General features: G+C 40.5%; 3 protein-coding genes across 3 annotated transcripts; 1 reads left to right on the forward strand and 2 right to left on the reverse strand.

Moving 5' to 3' along the window:
* Window positions 1-2,113: 2,113 nt before the first annotated feature.
* Window positions 2,114-5,783, reverse strand: LOC116681408 (proteasome subunit alpha type-6). The gene is made up of 7 exons (XM_032509615.1): window positions 5,490-5,783; window positions 4,864-4,958; window positions 4,394-4,475; window positions 3,914-4,069; window positions 3,497-3,675; window positions 3,298-3,392; window positions 2,114-2,677 (listed from the first exon to the last, which is right to left on the reverse strand). Exons 1-7 carry the CDS (start codon window positions 5,563-5,565, stop codon window positions 2,620-2,622), a joined length of 741 nt encoding a protein of 246 aa, XP_032365506.1. The 5' UTR covers window positions 5,566-5,783; the 3' UTR covers window positions 2,114-2,619.
* A 45-nt stretch (window positions 5,784-5,828) lies between these two features.
* LOC116681334 (inositol-tetrakisphosphate 1-kinase) lies at window positions 5,829-10,756 on the forward strand. The gene is made up of 10 exons (XM_032509608.1): window positions 5,829-6,161; window positions 6,463-6,487; window positions 8,028-8,150; window positions 8,296-8,413; window positions 8,499-8,600; window positions 8,837-8,877; window positions 8,994-9,159; window positions 9,294-9,361; window positions 9,861-10,023; window positions 10,102-10,756. Exons 1-10 carry the CDS (start codon window positions 6,079-6,081, stop codon window positions 10,251-10,253), a joined length of 1,041 nt encoding a protein of 346 aa, XP_032365499.1. The 5' UTR covers window positions 5,829-6,078; the 3' UTR covers window positions 10,254-10,756.
* On the reverse strand, window positions 10,516-16,457 carry LOC116681291 (DNA ligase 1). The gene is made up of 6 exons (XM_032509596.1): window positions 16,318-16,457; window positions 14,750-14,790; window positions 14,584-14,653; window positions 14,099-14,164; window positions 12,880-13,880; window positions 10,516-12,329 (listed from the first exon to the last, which is right to left on the reverse strand). The coding sequence occupies exons 1-6, from the start codon at window positions 16,361-16,363 to the stop codon at window positions 12,261-12,263; spliced, it is 1,293 nt and encodes a 430-aa protein (XP_032365487.1). The 5' UTR covers window positions 16,364-16,457; the 3' UTR covers window positions 10,516-12,260.
* Window positions 16,458-16,833: the final 376 nt, after the last annotated feature.

Here is a 16,833-nt window from a genome sequence, read left to right on the forward strand (position 1 = left end):
CCATAAATACCCCACACTGGTCCAACAGAGGTGCGCCTTCTCTAAGAGGCTCCGGCAGCGTCAATGTCGCACGGACCGCTACAAAAAAATCATTCCTACTACAGGCAATAAAAAGTTTTAACACTTCATCACTGAGTGGTAGATAAGACTCATAGACACCACCACTGCACTTAGTGCACGTTGCACAATAGGTTCATTTACAGCTTTATCAATACTAGTTTTTAACAGTTTAGTAGTTTTTTTATTCCCAACTTGTATATATCAACTTGTATATATTTTAAATTATTTGTTCTTATATTCTATCCTATTATTATTTCATGTATATTGTATCCTGTTATTTTATGTATATTCTGTATGTGTGCTGTGTGTCTTATTTTATTACTGCTCCAACACTGGAATTCCCCATTTTTTTGAGATCAATAAAAATCTATCTATCTATCTATCTATCTATCTATCTACCTATCTATCTATCTATCTATCTTATCCAAAGCCCTCCAAGTAAGTAAGAACAAAAAAGGTTCTGTTGGTGTTTAATAGATAATACTGTAATACTATTGTGTACGTGTGCAATAAAGTTTATTTCTGATGATGTGTCAACCCTGTAATAGTAATCAATTTTTGTAAGTGCTGTTGTCTGTCATTGCACCTATGTGTTTGTGTTTAAATGTGAATGTGTCTGTGCCCAGAAATGCTTCTACATATAGTTTCAAGGGACATTCAGTAATTGAACAGGACGTAACAGGATGACATGCACGGATTGGCTATCTGACACACACACACGCACACACACACACAATCTGTGTTTAAGTAGGTTTCCCCAAATAGAAAAGTACACCCAGAAATACTGAATACTGTTCTGAAATACCCAGAGGGAGTTAGATACAAACCCAACATTGCCATCTAGTGGACACAGTAGCACAGGATAATCTACAGTTCAGTGGAAGGAACGTATGATTAACAGCACTGGGGAGCCAGCAATGTGAACATGCCATATGCAATTCAGTATGATTTGAATAATTAAAAACAGCAATTATAATATTGTACAACTACTGCTACTTTTACTATCAATCTACTACTAAAATAACTAAACACTCTGGAATTTGTGATACTCCGAAATAGGGCTGGGGCGATATGATTTTGTCCCAATTTGGTTCTTTCACGATACATATGTGCCGATTTGATTTGTCCTGCGATTTTCATTTATTGTGATTTTAGAAGTATTGCAATTTTCTTTTCCTTTAATAAAAACAAAAGTTGAACAATCCACTTCTAGAGACAAAAAAATGAGACATCTCTAAAAACTATTTTTTTCTAAGAAAGAATGCACGTTTCAGTCAGTCAGTCTGACATTTATTTAATTTGTAAAAAAGTACATAGCATGTATTTTCTGTATTCGATCTGTTTTGCTGGAAATTAATATGATGTAGTCGCCATCAGCGCTACCATATAAACAGAAAATATTTCGGTGAATTTTTGGTAAATAAAAATATTTATTCTAGGGAAAAGAATCGATTTGAAAAATTATCGCAAAAAAATCACAATACACACAATTTTCAATTTTCTTTCCCACTCCTACTCACTTCCTACAAGAGTATTTGTTATTTATCCCTGTGTATATAATATTATTTCAGAAGAAAAAAGTCTGGCATGCTCACAAGTTCAAAACAAATTATAAAGGTGCTCTTTGGAAAGGGAACAACAGCTTTGAAGAAATGATCCAAGGCACTCTTCTTGTGAAAATTATTATAAAATTCCTTTATATATTGAAATCTTACATAAAAAGTACAGCTGGGCAGCAACCTACGCATCTCGGCACGATTAGCTGGAATAAGATGTGGATTCAGTCCATAGACTGTATATTATTAATATACAGACTGTGATTCAGTCCTGTCTTTGCCCTCTAGATCAGTTAACTGACCTTCTACCAGTCAACCTCAGGTAATGTAAGCACCTCACTGATGCCATCTGCTGTTTAACAAGGGGGATTTTGTTTGTTTAGGATATTTGACAAAATTTGGGAAAGAAACCTGAACTATCGATTCATTTTAGTGATGAAGGTTGATAAACTTCCTTAACTATTTGATTTAAAGGAAAACAGGACCGTGTTTTTTAGTCTTTTCTAAACAGTTTTATTTGTTATAACAGTTGTTTGAAAGGGGTTAACAATGAAGGATGGATGTTTTTATTGCAAGTTTACAAGTGTGAAGATGACAACAAGGCTTATATAGTATTAAATAAGCTGTATGACAAATATTCTGTACACATCCAAACAAAACCAGCTAAGGTCATCAAAAAATAACTTTAATATTTCAAACAGACATATGTTGCAAAGTATGGATTTGGAATGTGTTGCTTGTGTTGTCCACTAACGATAGTTTCATGTGTCACAATGTAAACATTGTGTTATTGGTGTATATAGAATTTTCCCTTTAAAAGCCCAATAGAAATGTCAAATCAAATCTTTCTCTTTAAAAACTTTCTGCTTCAGGTGTTCATGCTAAACCTTCCTGGACACACAAATGTGTTCTTTTTTTAGACTGTTGCTAACAGTATTGCTGAATTGGGCTAAATCACGCACACTTGCAATGAAATGCTAAGATGAAGTTTGTGATGGCACCTTTACTCCCGTTCTGCTATGGCAACCAGGTGGGCTTCTATCTCTTCCTCTGACAGCATCCTACAGAACGGAAACCAAAGGTGAGCAGGGAAGACAAATGATATTTGGAATGATAACCAGAGGAAGGAGGAATAAAACATTGACTAAGGACTGAACAATGAGTGATGTAAGACATATAATAACTCCAAGAAACCTTACTTTAAAGAAATAAAATCAAAACAAACACTATAATTAGCATCTTGCGAATGAATGCTTCCACCAACCGGTGAATTTGCAGTTTACATCCATGTCTGTCCATACTCATAATTTATGTGGTAAAGACTTTGAAGCAATTTAATGAAAAGGTATCAAGTGTATTTTTTGGCAAAACGTGGAAGCTTCGCACACATCTTCAACCCGGCAGCACAGAAGATTAAACACCACAGATTTAAGGTGGGCACCCAAGATTAGTGTCACCAATTCAGTATCCGACCACATGTCAAATATAGTCACAATCTCCTCTTCTCCCAGAAAAGCTTTTTTGCATAATGATGTTACAGTAAAGTTGACCTGTGAACCTTTTGGATATAAAATGACATGACATCCAATGTCATCATTGTAAATTCATCATACAACTATTAGAATAATAAAAAAAAGGATCTAATCTTAAATACGTTTACACTAGGCCGGACTGTAGTTACCTGAACTTAGGTTTTTCCTTGGTGACCACGCCAATCTCCAGCTCACTGGCCTTGAAGTCCAAGGACAGGACAGAGGACAGACATGTTATAGCCAACTGGAAGGAAAGAAAGGTAGGTAAGTAACGTGATTGGCTCAAACACATAGAAGCCTTTCTCATTGCTATTTCCTATCACTAAGTTTCACTAGGTTTCACTCTACCTGTACTGTCCTGTCGTGGGTCAGTTCAGGCTTTTTCTTCAGTTTCTTCTCCAGGTAGCTATTGGCCTCAGTTTGTTTGGCTCCAACTGCAGTGGCTCTGAAGCCACAGAAGTAGCCTGCGGGGTCACATTTATACAGGACAGGACCCTGCTGGGGGTCTATAGCCGCCATGATCATACCTGCAGAGAGCAGAGGAGGGAGAGAAGGGGAGGAGGATAGAAGGTGGGTGGAAGATGCCACCTATGTTATGTGAATTTACTGTATGTGTTGTCATTTTCAATGGCCCCTTGCAAGTTTCTAAAACTTAATAAAACAAACAAAAAAAACAATACAGTGTGGATTGTTGATGAAGAACAGTATTAACAAATTAAATTAAGAAATTAAAACCAAGTGGCAGAAATCAAGAACGCCACTCACAGCAGCCAAGAGGCCTCATTTCGGCATTTTGAGTGTAGACCTGGGAGATATCAGCCAACCTGCGACACAACACATCTGCCATGATGTCATAACCAAACTTGTATTTCCATTCGCCTGCTTCCACTCGTGCCCGGTGAACCTGCGAGCGACTGTCCGCTGCACAAGAAAGAATAAGGGGAACAGTGTCGCTTTTTAACATTATTAAATGAATCAGATTTTCCAGACATAAATTGAATTACAGTAAACAAACAAGAATGTCACCAAGACTAATTACACATTCTACGACCCATAAATAGTATATTACACTATTTTGTACCAGTTATTTATCATCCCTATGTACAGAAACTGAAAAAGCCAGGATTTCTGATGTGAAATAAAACCAAAGTCATCGTAATCCTTTTCACATTTGTGCATTATCATTATATCAAAGTATCACAATTGCTTAAACAATGATGTGTTGTGTATGTGCTGAATACATACCGCCGTTCCCAGTCATCACACAGCCAATGCGAGGGGTTAGTTTGAACATGTTGGTCACAGTGGACGAGTCCAGCAGCTTGTCCTGCAGCCGCAGAAAGGACAGAGAGTCACATCCAACTCACAAAATGGTACTGGGCTGACACATATCAATGTATCACTGTACATGTGAAAATATCAACAAAGACGTTATGATCCGATATGACTCCAACAGGCTCATTTATCCCTGATTATGAAATTAGATCTTGGAATTGACAGGAATGGACAAAATACAACTTTTATTTTGTCCTGCCAAAATAAAAGTCCCTGGCTTGGTAATGTGAGAACTGGCATTTTCATGGCAGTATTTTGTTCATATATTTGATTGTCAAGTCAGCAAAAAGCTGCATCACTCTTTGCAGCTTCACTAAAACTTAAGCGCTTGAACTCAGATAATCCGACACGTGTGTGTGTGTGTGTGTGTGATATCTTACAGGTATTTTCTTTTGTGTGAGCACCACAACGCTGTCTGTCCCCCGGATCCCCACCGACGTCAGTCCACTGTGAGATACGGCTTTGAAGGCATACTCTGTATAACAGCACATGTAAAATACAGAAAGTACAAAATAACAAATTAAAGAATAAAAAGGTTTTAGTACTTACAGTGCAGCATTGAAGAAAAAAGCACATCACTACAAGATATAGGCCAATAGATACGAAGATAGGCTACATTTAAGGAACAAAGTAGCCTAGCCCAGCAATTTCTCGGCTACTTACGGCTACTACGGCTAATGAACTTAATTTAACATACCCTACTTTAACGTATGTAAAATATTAAGAATTAATATTTTCCTTTAAAATGGCGGAATGTAGCCTATTAAAAAAAAGTAGGCCACTTGCCAGAAGTTTAAGCTACGTTAAAAAAGAAAACTTGAGTAGGCTACAAATTTGAATGCTACTGCATTCCACTGGCCAGCTTGCTAGCTAATGTTATTGCAGTATTGTTTTTTTTATTATTGTAATGAAGCAATGTGTCAGGTGGTAATGGTAGTAGACCTCTCTTTTGCAGTAGCATGTCCATGCTCTAGCACTAAAACATGGGAGAAAAAGTCTCTCTTACCGACTTGGTAGAGACGGCCCTCCGGTGAAAATATGGTGATGTGTCGGTCGAAGCCTGCATTTGAACCGCGAGACATTTTTCTCTCTCCTCGTGACCTCAGATGAACTTCTCGGCACTAAATGTATCTTTATATCGTCCTAAATAATCGACAAGTCTTTTTTTAGACGGTCAGTTAATAGTAAGCATCATGACTGAGCTGCAACCGAACGATAAGCAGAATAATGGAGAGCTCTCCCTGAAAGGTTTTTACTTTCTCTTTCAGTTATAGTTTAGTAAGGTGGGGGTCATGTAGCAGCTCCATGAACACCGGCCTCGCTCACTATTATTGGATGGCAGCAATAAGGAAGTCAAGAGACTTTACCAGTCTCTTGCTCTCTCTCTCTCTCTCTCTCTCTCTCTCTCTCTCTCTCTCTCTCTTTTCACCTGTGAACTAAAGTGTCTGGAGAAGCGCTTCTTAAAAGACACTAGGACTGTGTCAGAAGTATTGGGGGAAGGACTGAATGGAGAAAAGCGAGTCAGTCGCCGTCTCACCCTCAGTGTCTGTCTCTGCTGTCATTTGGCTGCTGGCGGCCCCCGGACACACAGCCAAATGTCGGGCAGCAGGGTTGGCTTTTGTCTCAGCGACAAGAAACGCAGGCGGATTAACCTTGACGCTTTTGCAGACTTCTGTGCGTAAGTTAAAGACAACTTTTGAATTAATTTAGTGGTGGTCTATCTGCTAAAAGGGAATGGGCCCCTAAGGTTAGGGGGGCCCCTTAATAGATAGCCAAGTGGGTCCCATAGCAAAATGAGGATTGTATTGATTTCCTTTTTATTTAAGAGCATTACAGAAACAAAACTCATCTAGTATAGGCTACACAGTTGTGCACTTCATTCAGTAGCTATCCAAATTGCTACACAAGAAGCCACATTAATTGTCCACCCTGTTTGAAATCAAACATTGCAATTTAACATTTTAGTATGTTTCCTGCAGGGGCCACGGAGTGGAAGTGGTGGAGGTAAGTGATTTTATTCGCCTTGGCCCTACATTAAATCTAACCTTAAAGGTTTGCTGTAAAGGGATGAATAAAGACTAAGTGTGAAAAGTGAGGAGGATCTGCTAATTGTTAACCCTGCTTGTTTGTCTCGCATAACATGACAGATAATGTCAGCTAGAAGGACGTCTACTCTAATACAACACTATCTCTAGCAAACACGGTGTGAGGGATGATTCTTATCTGATAGGCAAGTCCTTCCAGTTTACTGCATGATCCATAAAATAGCCTGGCACATAACAACTTACTTCCTAGAAAATATTTAACTAGGGAACTTTGTCTAACTTTGTATAGATGCCATAACACTGACACACATGCACCTTATCTTAATCTAGAGGTTAAGCAGTTAAAGTATTACAGTATTAGTCGTAGCAGACACAAACATACACAAACACACACACACACACACACACATGCAGACATGTCATGCACAGATGTATACAACTTTAGTAGGCCTAATCCATGTCACAGCCACCTGCAGCCCCCTCCTACAATCTGCTTGTCGCAAAACCATGAACAATGGCTGCCTGGTTGTTACTTATCAGACATTTCACTGTATGGGAATAACTGCACATGAGCATAAGTGATACTTTTACATACACACAATAATGATTTCACCTTTTTCCCACATTCTATGTCATAAGAAGCAGGCACGAATAGTAAACTCAATGTAAGTAATGAAAAATCTAATGTAAGTAGCCTCTATCAGTCAAAAAATACTGTCCACAATTGATTTGAATTAAAGAAGGGTCTGTGTAGCAGGACACAAGCAACATTATTATGTTACAAACCACATTTTTTGCCCAACGTGACACAATGTAGCTCAGTGGCTTTCAAACATTTTTAGGTGACACTTCTTTTTATGGTTAAAAAAAACTTAACTGAAATCACTTCACACACCTCATACTTTATGCTGAAATTGTTCATGCCATCAGCATGTACTGTATGACACACAGTACACCTAAAGCTTCAAGAAAAAAACTGTGACTCATTAAGCACAGGTATAACTAATTAGATGAATTATGCTGTAGTCTTTTTTTGTAACGCCAGTGACCGGGCCCTGTTGGGGAACAGAGCTATCATCAGTGATAGTAGTTAATCCTGGTTTTACTGCTATAGTCTGTAATAGTAGAGGTATATAATAATAATAGTAGAATAATTGATGATTCCTACGTTGGTGACCCAATTAAAAAAATTATAGATATGTATATAGTATAGATGCTATCATCTATACTATCACAGAGCTATCATCAGTGATAGTAGTTAATCCTGGTTTTACTGCTATAGTCTGTAATAGTAGAGGTATATAATAATAATAGTAGAATAATTGATGATTCCTACGTTGGTGACCCAATTAAAAAAATTATAGATATGTATATAGTATAGATGCTTCATTTACACAAATTCCCAAACTTGATCCAAAGATAAGCAATATGAAAAGTGTTGTGGTACTGTAATTAGACAGATCCACTACATAAGATTGAAAGGTGTTTCCCTCTGTCAGATTGACCTCACTCAGCCCCTGGTGCCTCAGGGACCCTTCGACGTCATCGTTCAAAAGCTGTCTGATGTCATCGTAGAGGCTGAGCACGACAGCCAATCGCAGCAGCTTCTTGTTAACTTCCAGGTAAAAAAAACACTTTTTTGTATCTGTCCGGTTGAGGCTTTTTTGAGAGGAACATTGATTGTGTATGCAGCTGTATTATTGTTAATTCATTACGTCATACACGCTGGAAGTGAGAAGACTTCTCCGTCTGTCTTATACATCACAGAGCTACGTGTCGGCTCATCCCAGTACAGTTCTTCTGGACCCCCTGCCTGCCATGACCCAGCTACTAGACCGCTTTGCCTCTTATCGGATCATGAGCAAGCTGCACAAGTCACTCCGAGGTGAACTGCAGCTTTTAAGTGTATAATGTGTAGTTTACTGCTGCTTGTAGATATTGACACATGCCTTTCCTATTCTGTCCAACAGAGTGCTGCATCTGCACTCCTCCTTACCTAGAGATCCACAGTGCCAGTGACCTGTCATCCATTCAGCAGGCTGTGACGACCCAGGGCCTAAGCTTTCCTCTCAGTCAGTTCACTCTCTGTCTATCTCTAGCCTTTCACTTCCTTATTCAATTCTTATATATATAATGTTTAAATTAACTGTAAAGTAACCACATCTCAGCCTCTTTGTGACTGGTGTGGCGTGTTAACCCCCAACCAAAAAGCTTCTCACACTGCTGAATTTATACATCCTTCTTTCCTTTATGCTTCCTCATGAAGTATGACAGAACCCCAAACACTCTTTTTCTCTGTTGACCCCAGTATGTAAAACCAGAGTGGCACATGGCTCTCTTTCCCACGAGGTGAGTTGGTTTGCCTGAACATTATACTCATGCAGTCATGTTGGTTTTGTTCATTCGCTGTTGTTTATTTGCTCTCTGTTTATTTACAGTCTGTCCAACATCTGTGTGCATTGCAGATGTCTCTGATCTTCAGTGCAGGGAGTCTGGCTGATATCCATCCTCCCTGTGTGCTCCAGAGCTTCGTCAACCATGGAGCTGTTCTGCACAAGGTGTTTGTGGTAGGAGACAGACACTTCTGTGTAGAGAGGCCTTCAATCAAGAACTTCCCCTCCGGTCCCTGTGGTCAGCCTGCACCAGACCTACAAATACATAAGATATTTCCGTTCCTTTCCTTTCCTTTCCTTTCTTGTCCTTGTGTTTCTTTGCTCTCTTTCTTCCCTGTATCCATTCCAATTGTGATTCCTCTCTGCCTCCAGAAAGGAAGACCATCTTCTTCAACAGCCATCAGGTGTCCAAGCCAGAGTCAAGCTCAGATCTCACAGCAGTATGTAATAATACTGTTTTAACAAAGTTTATGTCAAAGGTTCTGTACTCAACATTCAGAACATTAATATAGCAGCAAGCAACTGTTTGTTATGTAAATATATAGGGGAGTAATGGCATTCTGAGCAGAGAATGAAGTCACACTCTGTGTGTGTTATCTGAGCTTCTTTGTTAGTTGGTCTTTAGTTGTTCTGGTTATCTGGTCCGGCCGCACGTGCATCTGAGTGCCTTGTGCGTCAATATCAGAAGCCACGGCTGTGACACAACGTCGGTATTTCGAGTATAGCCTTTTTAACTTTGCCCCCATTCTCTCACTTTGATATATAGGGCTAAGTTATCTGCAAAACTGCTTGAATAGAGAGGCATCATTCAAGGTGCACTTACAGCTTGTAAATAGTTTGTAGTTGTCTAAATTTACAAGTAAACCCCCATCCATTTCACCTGACCTGAGTGGGCTGAAATCCACCCTAAATATTTTCTATTTCCTCCTGATCTCTAAGCTGGACGAGCAAATACCGTGCCTGCCTCCGCCCAGCTCTGAGGCCTTGGCCGCCCTAGTCAGAGAGCTCAGAGTTCAGCTTGGCATGGCCCTGTTTGGCGTGGACGTCATCATCAACATACACACACACACCCTCACAGTCATCGACATCAACATCTTCCCAGGTACTGCAGCTGTACAAACACACATACAGACACACACACACACCCGCTGATGTTCTGATCCACACTTCTCTCTATCAGGCTACGAGGGAGTGCCCCAGTTTTTCTCATCCCTGCTCAGCCACATCAAGTCAGTGTTGGACAAACAGGTCTCTGCTGGCCCGCAGGCAACAGGCTGTCCTGAACTGAGACAGACTGCAGGAATTCCATCTGCTGCAACAACTGGCCTTTAAAAGTCGCCTTAGGAACACATCACAAATTGTTGTTTCATCAGCTTCCCGGGACAAATTAAGTCATTGGCTTTTTCACGTTTTTGTTGTGACCAAACTCAGCTTGGAAACACTTTGTTTCAATCATAATACGTTATTTATATGTAATCTGTGACATGACTTGATCTTAAACTGTATTGCCTTTAAATCATACTAATCATTTTGTGTCGTTTAAGTGATTCTGCTCTATTTTCAAATCGACAAGCCAAACAGACGACACATAATGGTTTAATACACTTTCTGTTTATTGATTGACAGGTAGCATAAAATAAGTTACAGCAGGCACAAAATACAGCACTCTGATTGGCCAGTAATATTACAAATGATGTTTCTGTTATAATTCTTTGTTTCCTAATGTTTGAAATGTCATCTATGCCCTTATGTCCCCCCCCCCTCCCAGACATTTCCTACATCTTTCTTGCTGGTTTGTAAGATACAGTTTGTGGAAACAATTTTGCACTAAAAAAAGAAAAGAAAAACTACAGTACATTCATGTTTTGATTTTTATCAAGTGAACAAACATCTCATCTTTGGAATAGACAGTAATGAGCTCATCTGTGTTGACTGAACTTGTGTGTTATTATCACCACGTGTTTACACAAGTTGACCAACCGGCTAACTTGCCAGTGTTTAATTACATAAATGTATTGTAAATCTTGGCTGTGTAGAAAAAGAGAGATATCTACTATATGAGTACTCTATGATGTACTTTGATAACACAATAAAATACATGAAATCATTTATTATTTGGCTAATTATTGCATTCACATGTGCTCTAGTCTATATTGTGTTATTGCAGTAAGTGGGCCTCCAATGGTAACCCTGTTTATCCTGCGGCCTGTGCATTTCTACCCAGTGTCCTTTAGGGGGCGCTGCTGCTTCATACAGTATTTCCTATGACCTTGGCTTACAGACCATGATATCAGATATTTACACAAATTACATGACAGCTATGACAACTGTGACGGAACACTACTGAGCATTTATCAATGTTATTGTCATTGTTGCTGTTACCAAAAAACAACAAAATGGCTTTAGTGACTCCCTCTTCCCTCAACTCCTCCTTGGCTTGATAAGAGTGCAAAGCTGGCCGAGAACCTGAAGTGACACTTTCAGACCTTGTAAGCTCTAAGTACATCGCATCCTGTGGTCACACACTAACCACGCACAATACAAAGTGTCAGAACTTCCACCCTGTGTTCTGTCCGTGTCACCCAGGTTCATCACAAACAGTCGGGGTTTTAACAGTGCGACAGCCAAATGAAACACAATCCTTGTTTCTACTTTATCATCAAAGAAACAGAGGAAATCATGACTTACTCCTGTGTAGAAATATCAGTAATACATATTGTTAACAGTCAGAAGGGCAAGAAGAGTTTACACATATCAGTTATTGCACAAAATATATATTGAAATACACACATTACTGTTTATTATTAGTATGGAATCTGTTTTTCCCACACGCCATGGAGGATGATACCTTCGTAGAAAAGAAGTGCTGCTTGCCAGTATTCATGATTTCAAAGATGATGGTGTTTGTGTGGTGGGCAATCTGCAGTCACAAACAACATTCAAATCAAAGTGCTGAATGCTTTGCATCCATGCCGCTTTACAACTGGAGTGAAATCACCTGTCTACCTTACAAACAGCATTTACAGGTACAGAGACAGGGACACGAGTGGAGATTGACACTATATCTTTTAGATTTTCAGGAAAATGTGTCTCTTTTTCCTTAACACTGAGATACAATTTCCAGGCAATCTTAAAGCAGAAATGAATAAACAAATGAATCAACAGTATGTACAGTTTCCACTGATGTCCATTTACAGATTCACATCTGAAGACATTTCTCTGAGTGCTGTGGGGATTTGAAGGCTCTAAAATGGTGTGTGAGCTCAATGTGTGACTGCATCACAGGATTTTGTCAGTCTGCTATGTGTGTGTGTGTGTGTGTGTGTGTGTGTGTGGGTCTTATCCTCTGCGGAGCTCCCTCAGCTCTGCAGCGACTTTGCGCAACTCTGCTTCAATCTCCAGCAGCTCCTTTGGACAGAACAAATGAGAATATAGGAAACGTTATTCAATAATCCGATCCAATCCACATGGTGATGCTTTGGTTGACAGCCTGCAAAAAAAATGTGAAAATATTGCGTACATATACGTTGTAGCTGCTGGTAGGTATGTGAGGGCCATAGAAATAAATTGACTGTAAATACGTTTTTAAACTACCTGTTACATATTGAATATGTACTGAAAGGGTAAAAACTATAATAGCAATAGAAATCTTTACAATGGTAAATATTATGAAGAGTCTCCAAGATCTGTGAAGCACTGCATTCTGGGTATGAGGATGTTAACTTTGTTGTTGAATACCCATGGATGTATTGTTCATATTTTGCTAGTGAGCCAGGGCTAATTAATCTGTGGATGTCCATTTCGGAGCAATACATATTATTATTATTATTATTATTATTATTATTATTATTATTACTCAGCTTTAGAGGACTCCAACTTTAATTATTTGCCACCAATCGTGTATTCGACCTACTGTCAACATTTTGACAACTTTAAGACACGTTATTTTTCGACATACCTCCCCTTCATCTTCTTCAGCGTTACCCTCCTCATTATCTTCCTCCTCCTGCCCCTCCTCATCCTCTCTGACATATTCATCTTCATCTTCCTCGTCCCCATCCTCCTCATCCGCATTCTTGTACCTCTCCCGCTCAAACTGCCGCGTGGCTTCATCACTCGCTTTCTCCATCACTCTCTTCTGCTGCGGCTCCTTCACCTCTCCCGCCGCCCCCACCACCTCCTTCTTCTTGACTTCATTCTCTGTTTTCTCATCGGGCACCTTGTCCTCTTCGGCCTCCTTCTTCTCGCTCTTCTCCTCTGCTGTCCTCTCGTCCACGCCGTCCTCTTTCTTGCCATCCTGCGTCTCCTGCTCCTCCTCCTGCACCCGTTTCATCTTCCTGACGAGCTCGTCCAGCTCCTCCTGCTTCTCCTTCCTCTCCCTCTCCTGCTCCGGCTTGTACTTGCTTTCCTTTCTTTCTTTGAGCAGCTCCTTCAGCTCCTTCTCCACCTTCTCCCTCTCCCCCATCAGCTCCACCTCGTTCTTCCTCCTCTCCTCAATCCTCTGCTTCTCCAAGTCCTCTGCGGTTTTTCCCTTCTTCTCTTTGTCCACCCATTCCTTCTTTTTCTCCACCTCTTCCTTCTGCTCGGCCCCAGAGCCTTTCTGGATCTCCCTCTCTTTCACCGCCTCATAGCGTTTCTTCTTCAGCTCTTTCAGCAGTTCTTTGAGCTCTTCATCGTTCCGCTCCTCCTTCCCTTTCTTGGTGATCTCTTCAGCTAGCAGCTCCTCAAGCTCCTTGGCTCGCTCGTCTTCATTGTCCCTCCCTCTGTCTTCAATCCGGGGCTCCTCCATCAACTTCTCCTTGGTGTCATCTGCCACTGTCTTGTCTTCTTTCTTTTCCTCTGTCTCTTTCGGGAGGTTGGTCAGGTCTCTCTCCTCCTTCGTCTCCTCATCCCCCTGCTCGAAGTCGCTCTCATCATCAGCCAGGTTGTATTCATCCTGCTCCTTGTCCTCTTCTCGCTCTGCAACAATCAGACTGCAATAGTAAGTGCCATGTAAACATCACACAATTGTGTTATTGAAGGTGAAGACATCCCTTCTCTCACATAGGGGCTTTTATAAAAATCCTTGTCTTTTGTATTCATTTGATTCCAAAGAAAATAAATGAAACACCAAATCAGACTATGTTTCGTTGTAGTGAATACTGACTTAAAACAACAAAGTGTGAATTTGTGCGTACCATCACCCGCCAGCCTCTGCAGCTCCCTGAGCAGGCCCTGGTGTCTTTGCACTTCATCAAGTTCCTCTGCAAAAATAATGACACACACTCAATAATACATAAGCGCAGCAAGAACAAAGTACAAAATCCCAACAGATTATCTACAAATGTAACTCTGTTTCACCCAACAAAAGACCCATCACATATGGGATTGGTTGTATATTTCAGCATATGAGGTAAAAGACAAAAACACCTTGTGATAGATGAATTACCGTACTTCACTATTTTCATGTAATGTTAAATTTAAAGTTTACCAATCGAAGGTCTGTAACCTGTCAGAAAATGCCCATCACAATTCACCTCCAAATGTCTTGATTTGTCCTGCCAAAAGTCCAAAACCCCACCTACTAACAAATCTACATCTAATCGAATAGTTCGTTCAGCTCTAAACACTCGCCTACATACTGCTAGTTCTGTATTGTTGAACAGATACTTAGAGATGTCACCTGCTAGCTGTGGGTCACACTCATGTTGAGACCCGTCTTTGTTCAGTGTCTCCTGAATTATACATTCAACCTAAAAGAACAATACAAAAAAACAGATACAATTACTGATCGAGCCATTGAAATAATGCTGAATGGTGGGGAAACAAAAAAAGGACTTGTTTCTGACCTTTGCATCATTAAGGGGTGAGGTAACCGGCCGGCTTCCCACTGAGGCACAAGACAAGGAAGGAGATCCAGAGAGAGTAGGGAGAGAGATGGAGAATGTGAACACAATTTAATATATGCAGCATTTCTACAATAGTTAAAAACTGTGCCAAACTGTGTTAGAGGGCACCACAGGTGAACTACTTTGTTCAGTTAGCAATGGTTTGTCCTGCACGGGCGTGGGTGGAGCTGTTCCCTCATTAAAGTAAGCACAGTTACCTTGGTAAAGCAACACAGCAAAGAAGCTTAACCCCCTTTCTCTCTCCAGGATGTAGACACTCTCAAAGGCTTTAGCACGCACACAGCTAGTTTCCCACCAGGGCTAAATCAGTCACCAATCTCCGCCTGCCAGCAGATCATTAAAGGCCCATACTGTAAGCTGTGGCATCAGTACCTTTTCCTTAGGGAGAGACATTGAATCTAACAAGGACCTGCAATTCAGCTTGCTTTTCTTTTTTTGTTATGTATTGGGGAATCTGGCTGAGGTACAAGATATGATGCTGTTCAATTACTGCGTCCTCATTTTTGTCAGAATTCTAAATGTCAACCCATAATATTTTGGTCAATTTAGAATTGTTTTTTGTTTTTGTTTTCTGTCAACACCCTTAAAGCACATTCAATACATTTAACTTAAATAAAACAATCATATTCATAAAAAAGACTTACTGTAATCTAAAACAACAGAACAAACTCATGTGCAGTAGGGGGTGAAAGACATATGCTATAATGAGTTTATAATTAGATTACTCTTCATCTTGGCATTTAGGTAGGCTACACCAAGATTGCTGTGGTTATGTGTAAAATTGTAAACTGTTGCTAGGTCTAGCAGTTGTATTTCGTTAGACACTGTGACACCTAAATAACTTAAACCCAAACAGTAGGCTGTATGTAGGTTATCGCCGGTGTACTGCATAACACAGCTCGTAACACCGCTGCATGTCTCGGTGAGAGACAGACGTCCTTCTCCTTCTGACACTATATTAGCTTACACTTATTTTAACTAATTACCACGTTTTCACCGCAGCTGGCGCATGTCACGGTGCATACCGTGCACATGTGCGCTGTTCCGCTCACCTGTGCAGAGCTGTAATTTGCATTTATGTTGTTCAATAGGACTGTTTGGGGTGGAGGGGGGGGGGTCAGTAAGACTAAAATATAACGTCCAACCCAACCAGTGACAGCATCCACAGTCCCGCAGACAGAAACGGAAAGGTAGGCGCAAAACAAATGATGTAACAATGCTTTTGTTTAGCCTATTAAGTCTAAACCCTTGAGGCTTTCGCCATTATAGTTAGCGCGCCTTATGGCTGCTCCATAAAGTATTCTTTAAGGCTCCAGTTTCATCCCTTTACCGGTATACCATATTATAGCCTACATACCGGTAAGAATAGCAAGGGCTACCGTTACAGTTGAGGCAGTGTGTTCCCACCGCAGCAGCCTGCACAGCTAATCCACTCACATTCTCCACCGTCATTCCACACCGAGCGGCCAGCATACTGCAGCTGTGTAATGGATGTGGTAAACCCTTACCTCCGGCGGCAGCCCACAGAAAAACTGCGGTTATCAGAATTCCCATAGGATCCGAAAAGTGAGGTTCCTGCAGGAGATAACCTTGAAATAACGGGCTGACTCTTCTTCACACACCCGCAGAGCGAGGTGGAGCCGCGGAGCTGTGTGCGCGCGCGCGTTTGTGTGTTGTCAGGTGACGACTTGAGACCAGATCAGAGCCCAAACCTTAAGATGCCAGAGATGTCGGTTGTTCTTCCTGTACTTACGGTATACAAAACGTGTCACCTGTGTATCTCGGCATGTTAATGCTTTTTAAAGCTAGCCCGTTAAGAGGGCTAGAGGGATGCCTACCTGGAGAAATTAAACACGTTAAACTTCTCTGCGGTTCCACTCTATTCATATCACACTAAATATGCCCAGCGAAAATATTATTATAAAAGCTCCATTGTATTTGCAAGGCCCATGCAAAGATCATAATCTCACCATGATTGCTGCTGGTTTATTACTTCAGCACATTAATTATTGATACATTGTAAC

Source organism: Etheostoma spectabile, chromosome 3 (genome assembly GCF_008692095.1).
Source record: "Etheostoma spectabile isolate EspeVRDwgs_2016 chromosome 3, UIUC_Espe_1.0, whole genome shotgun sequence".
NCBI classification, from domain to species: domain Eukaryota; kingdom Metazoa; phylum Chordata; class Actinopteri; order Perciformes; family Percidae; genus Etheostoma; species Etheostoma spectabile.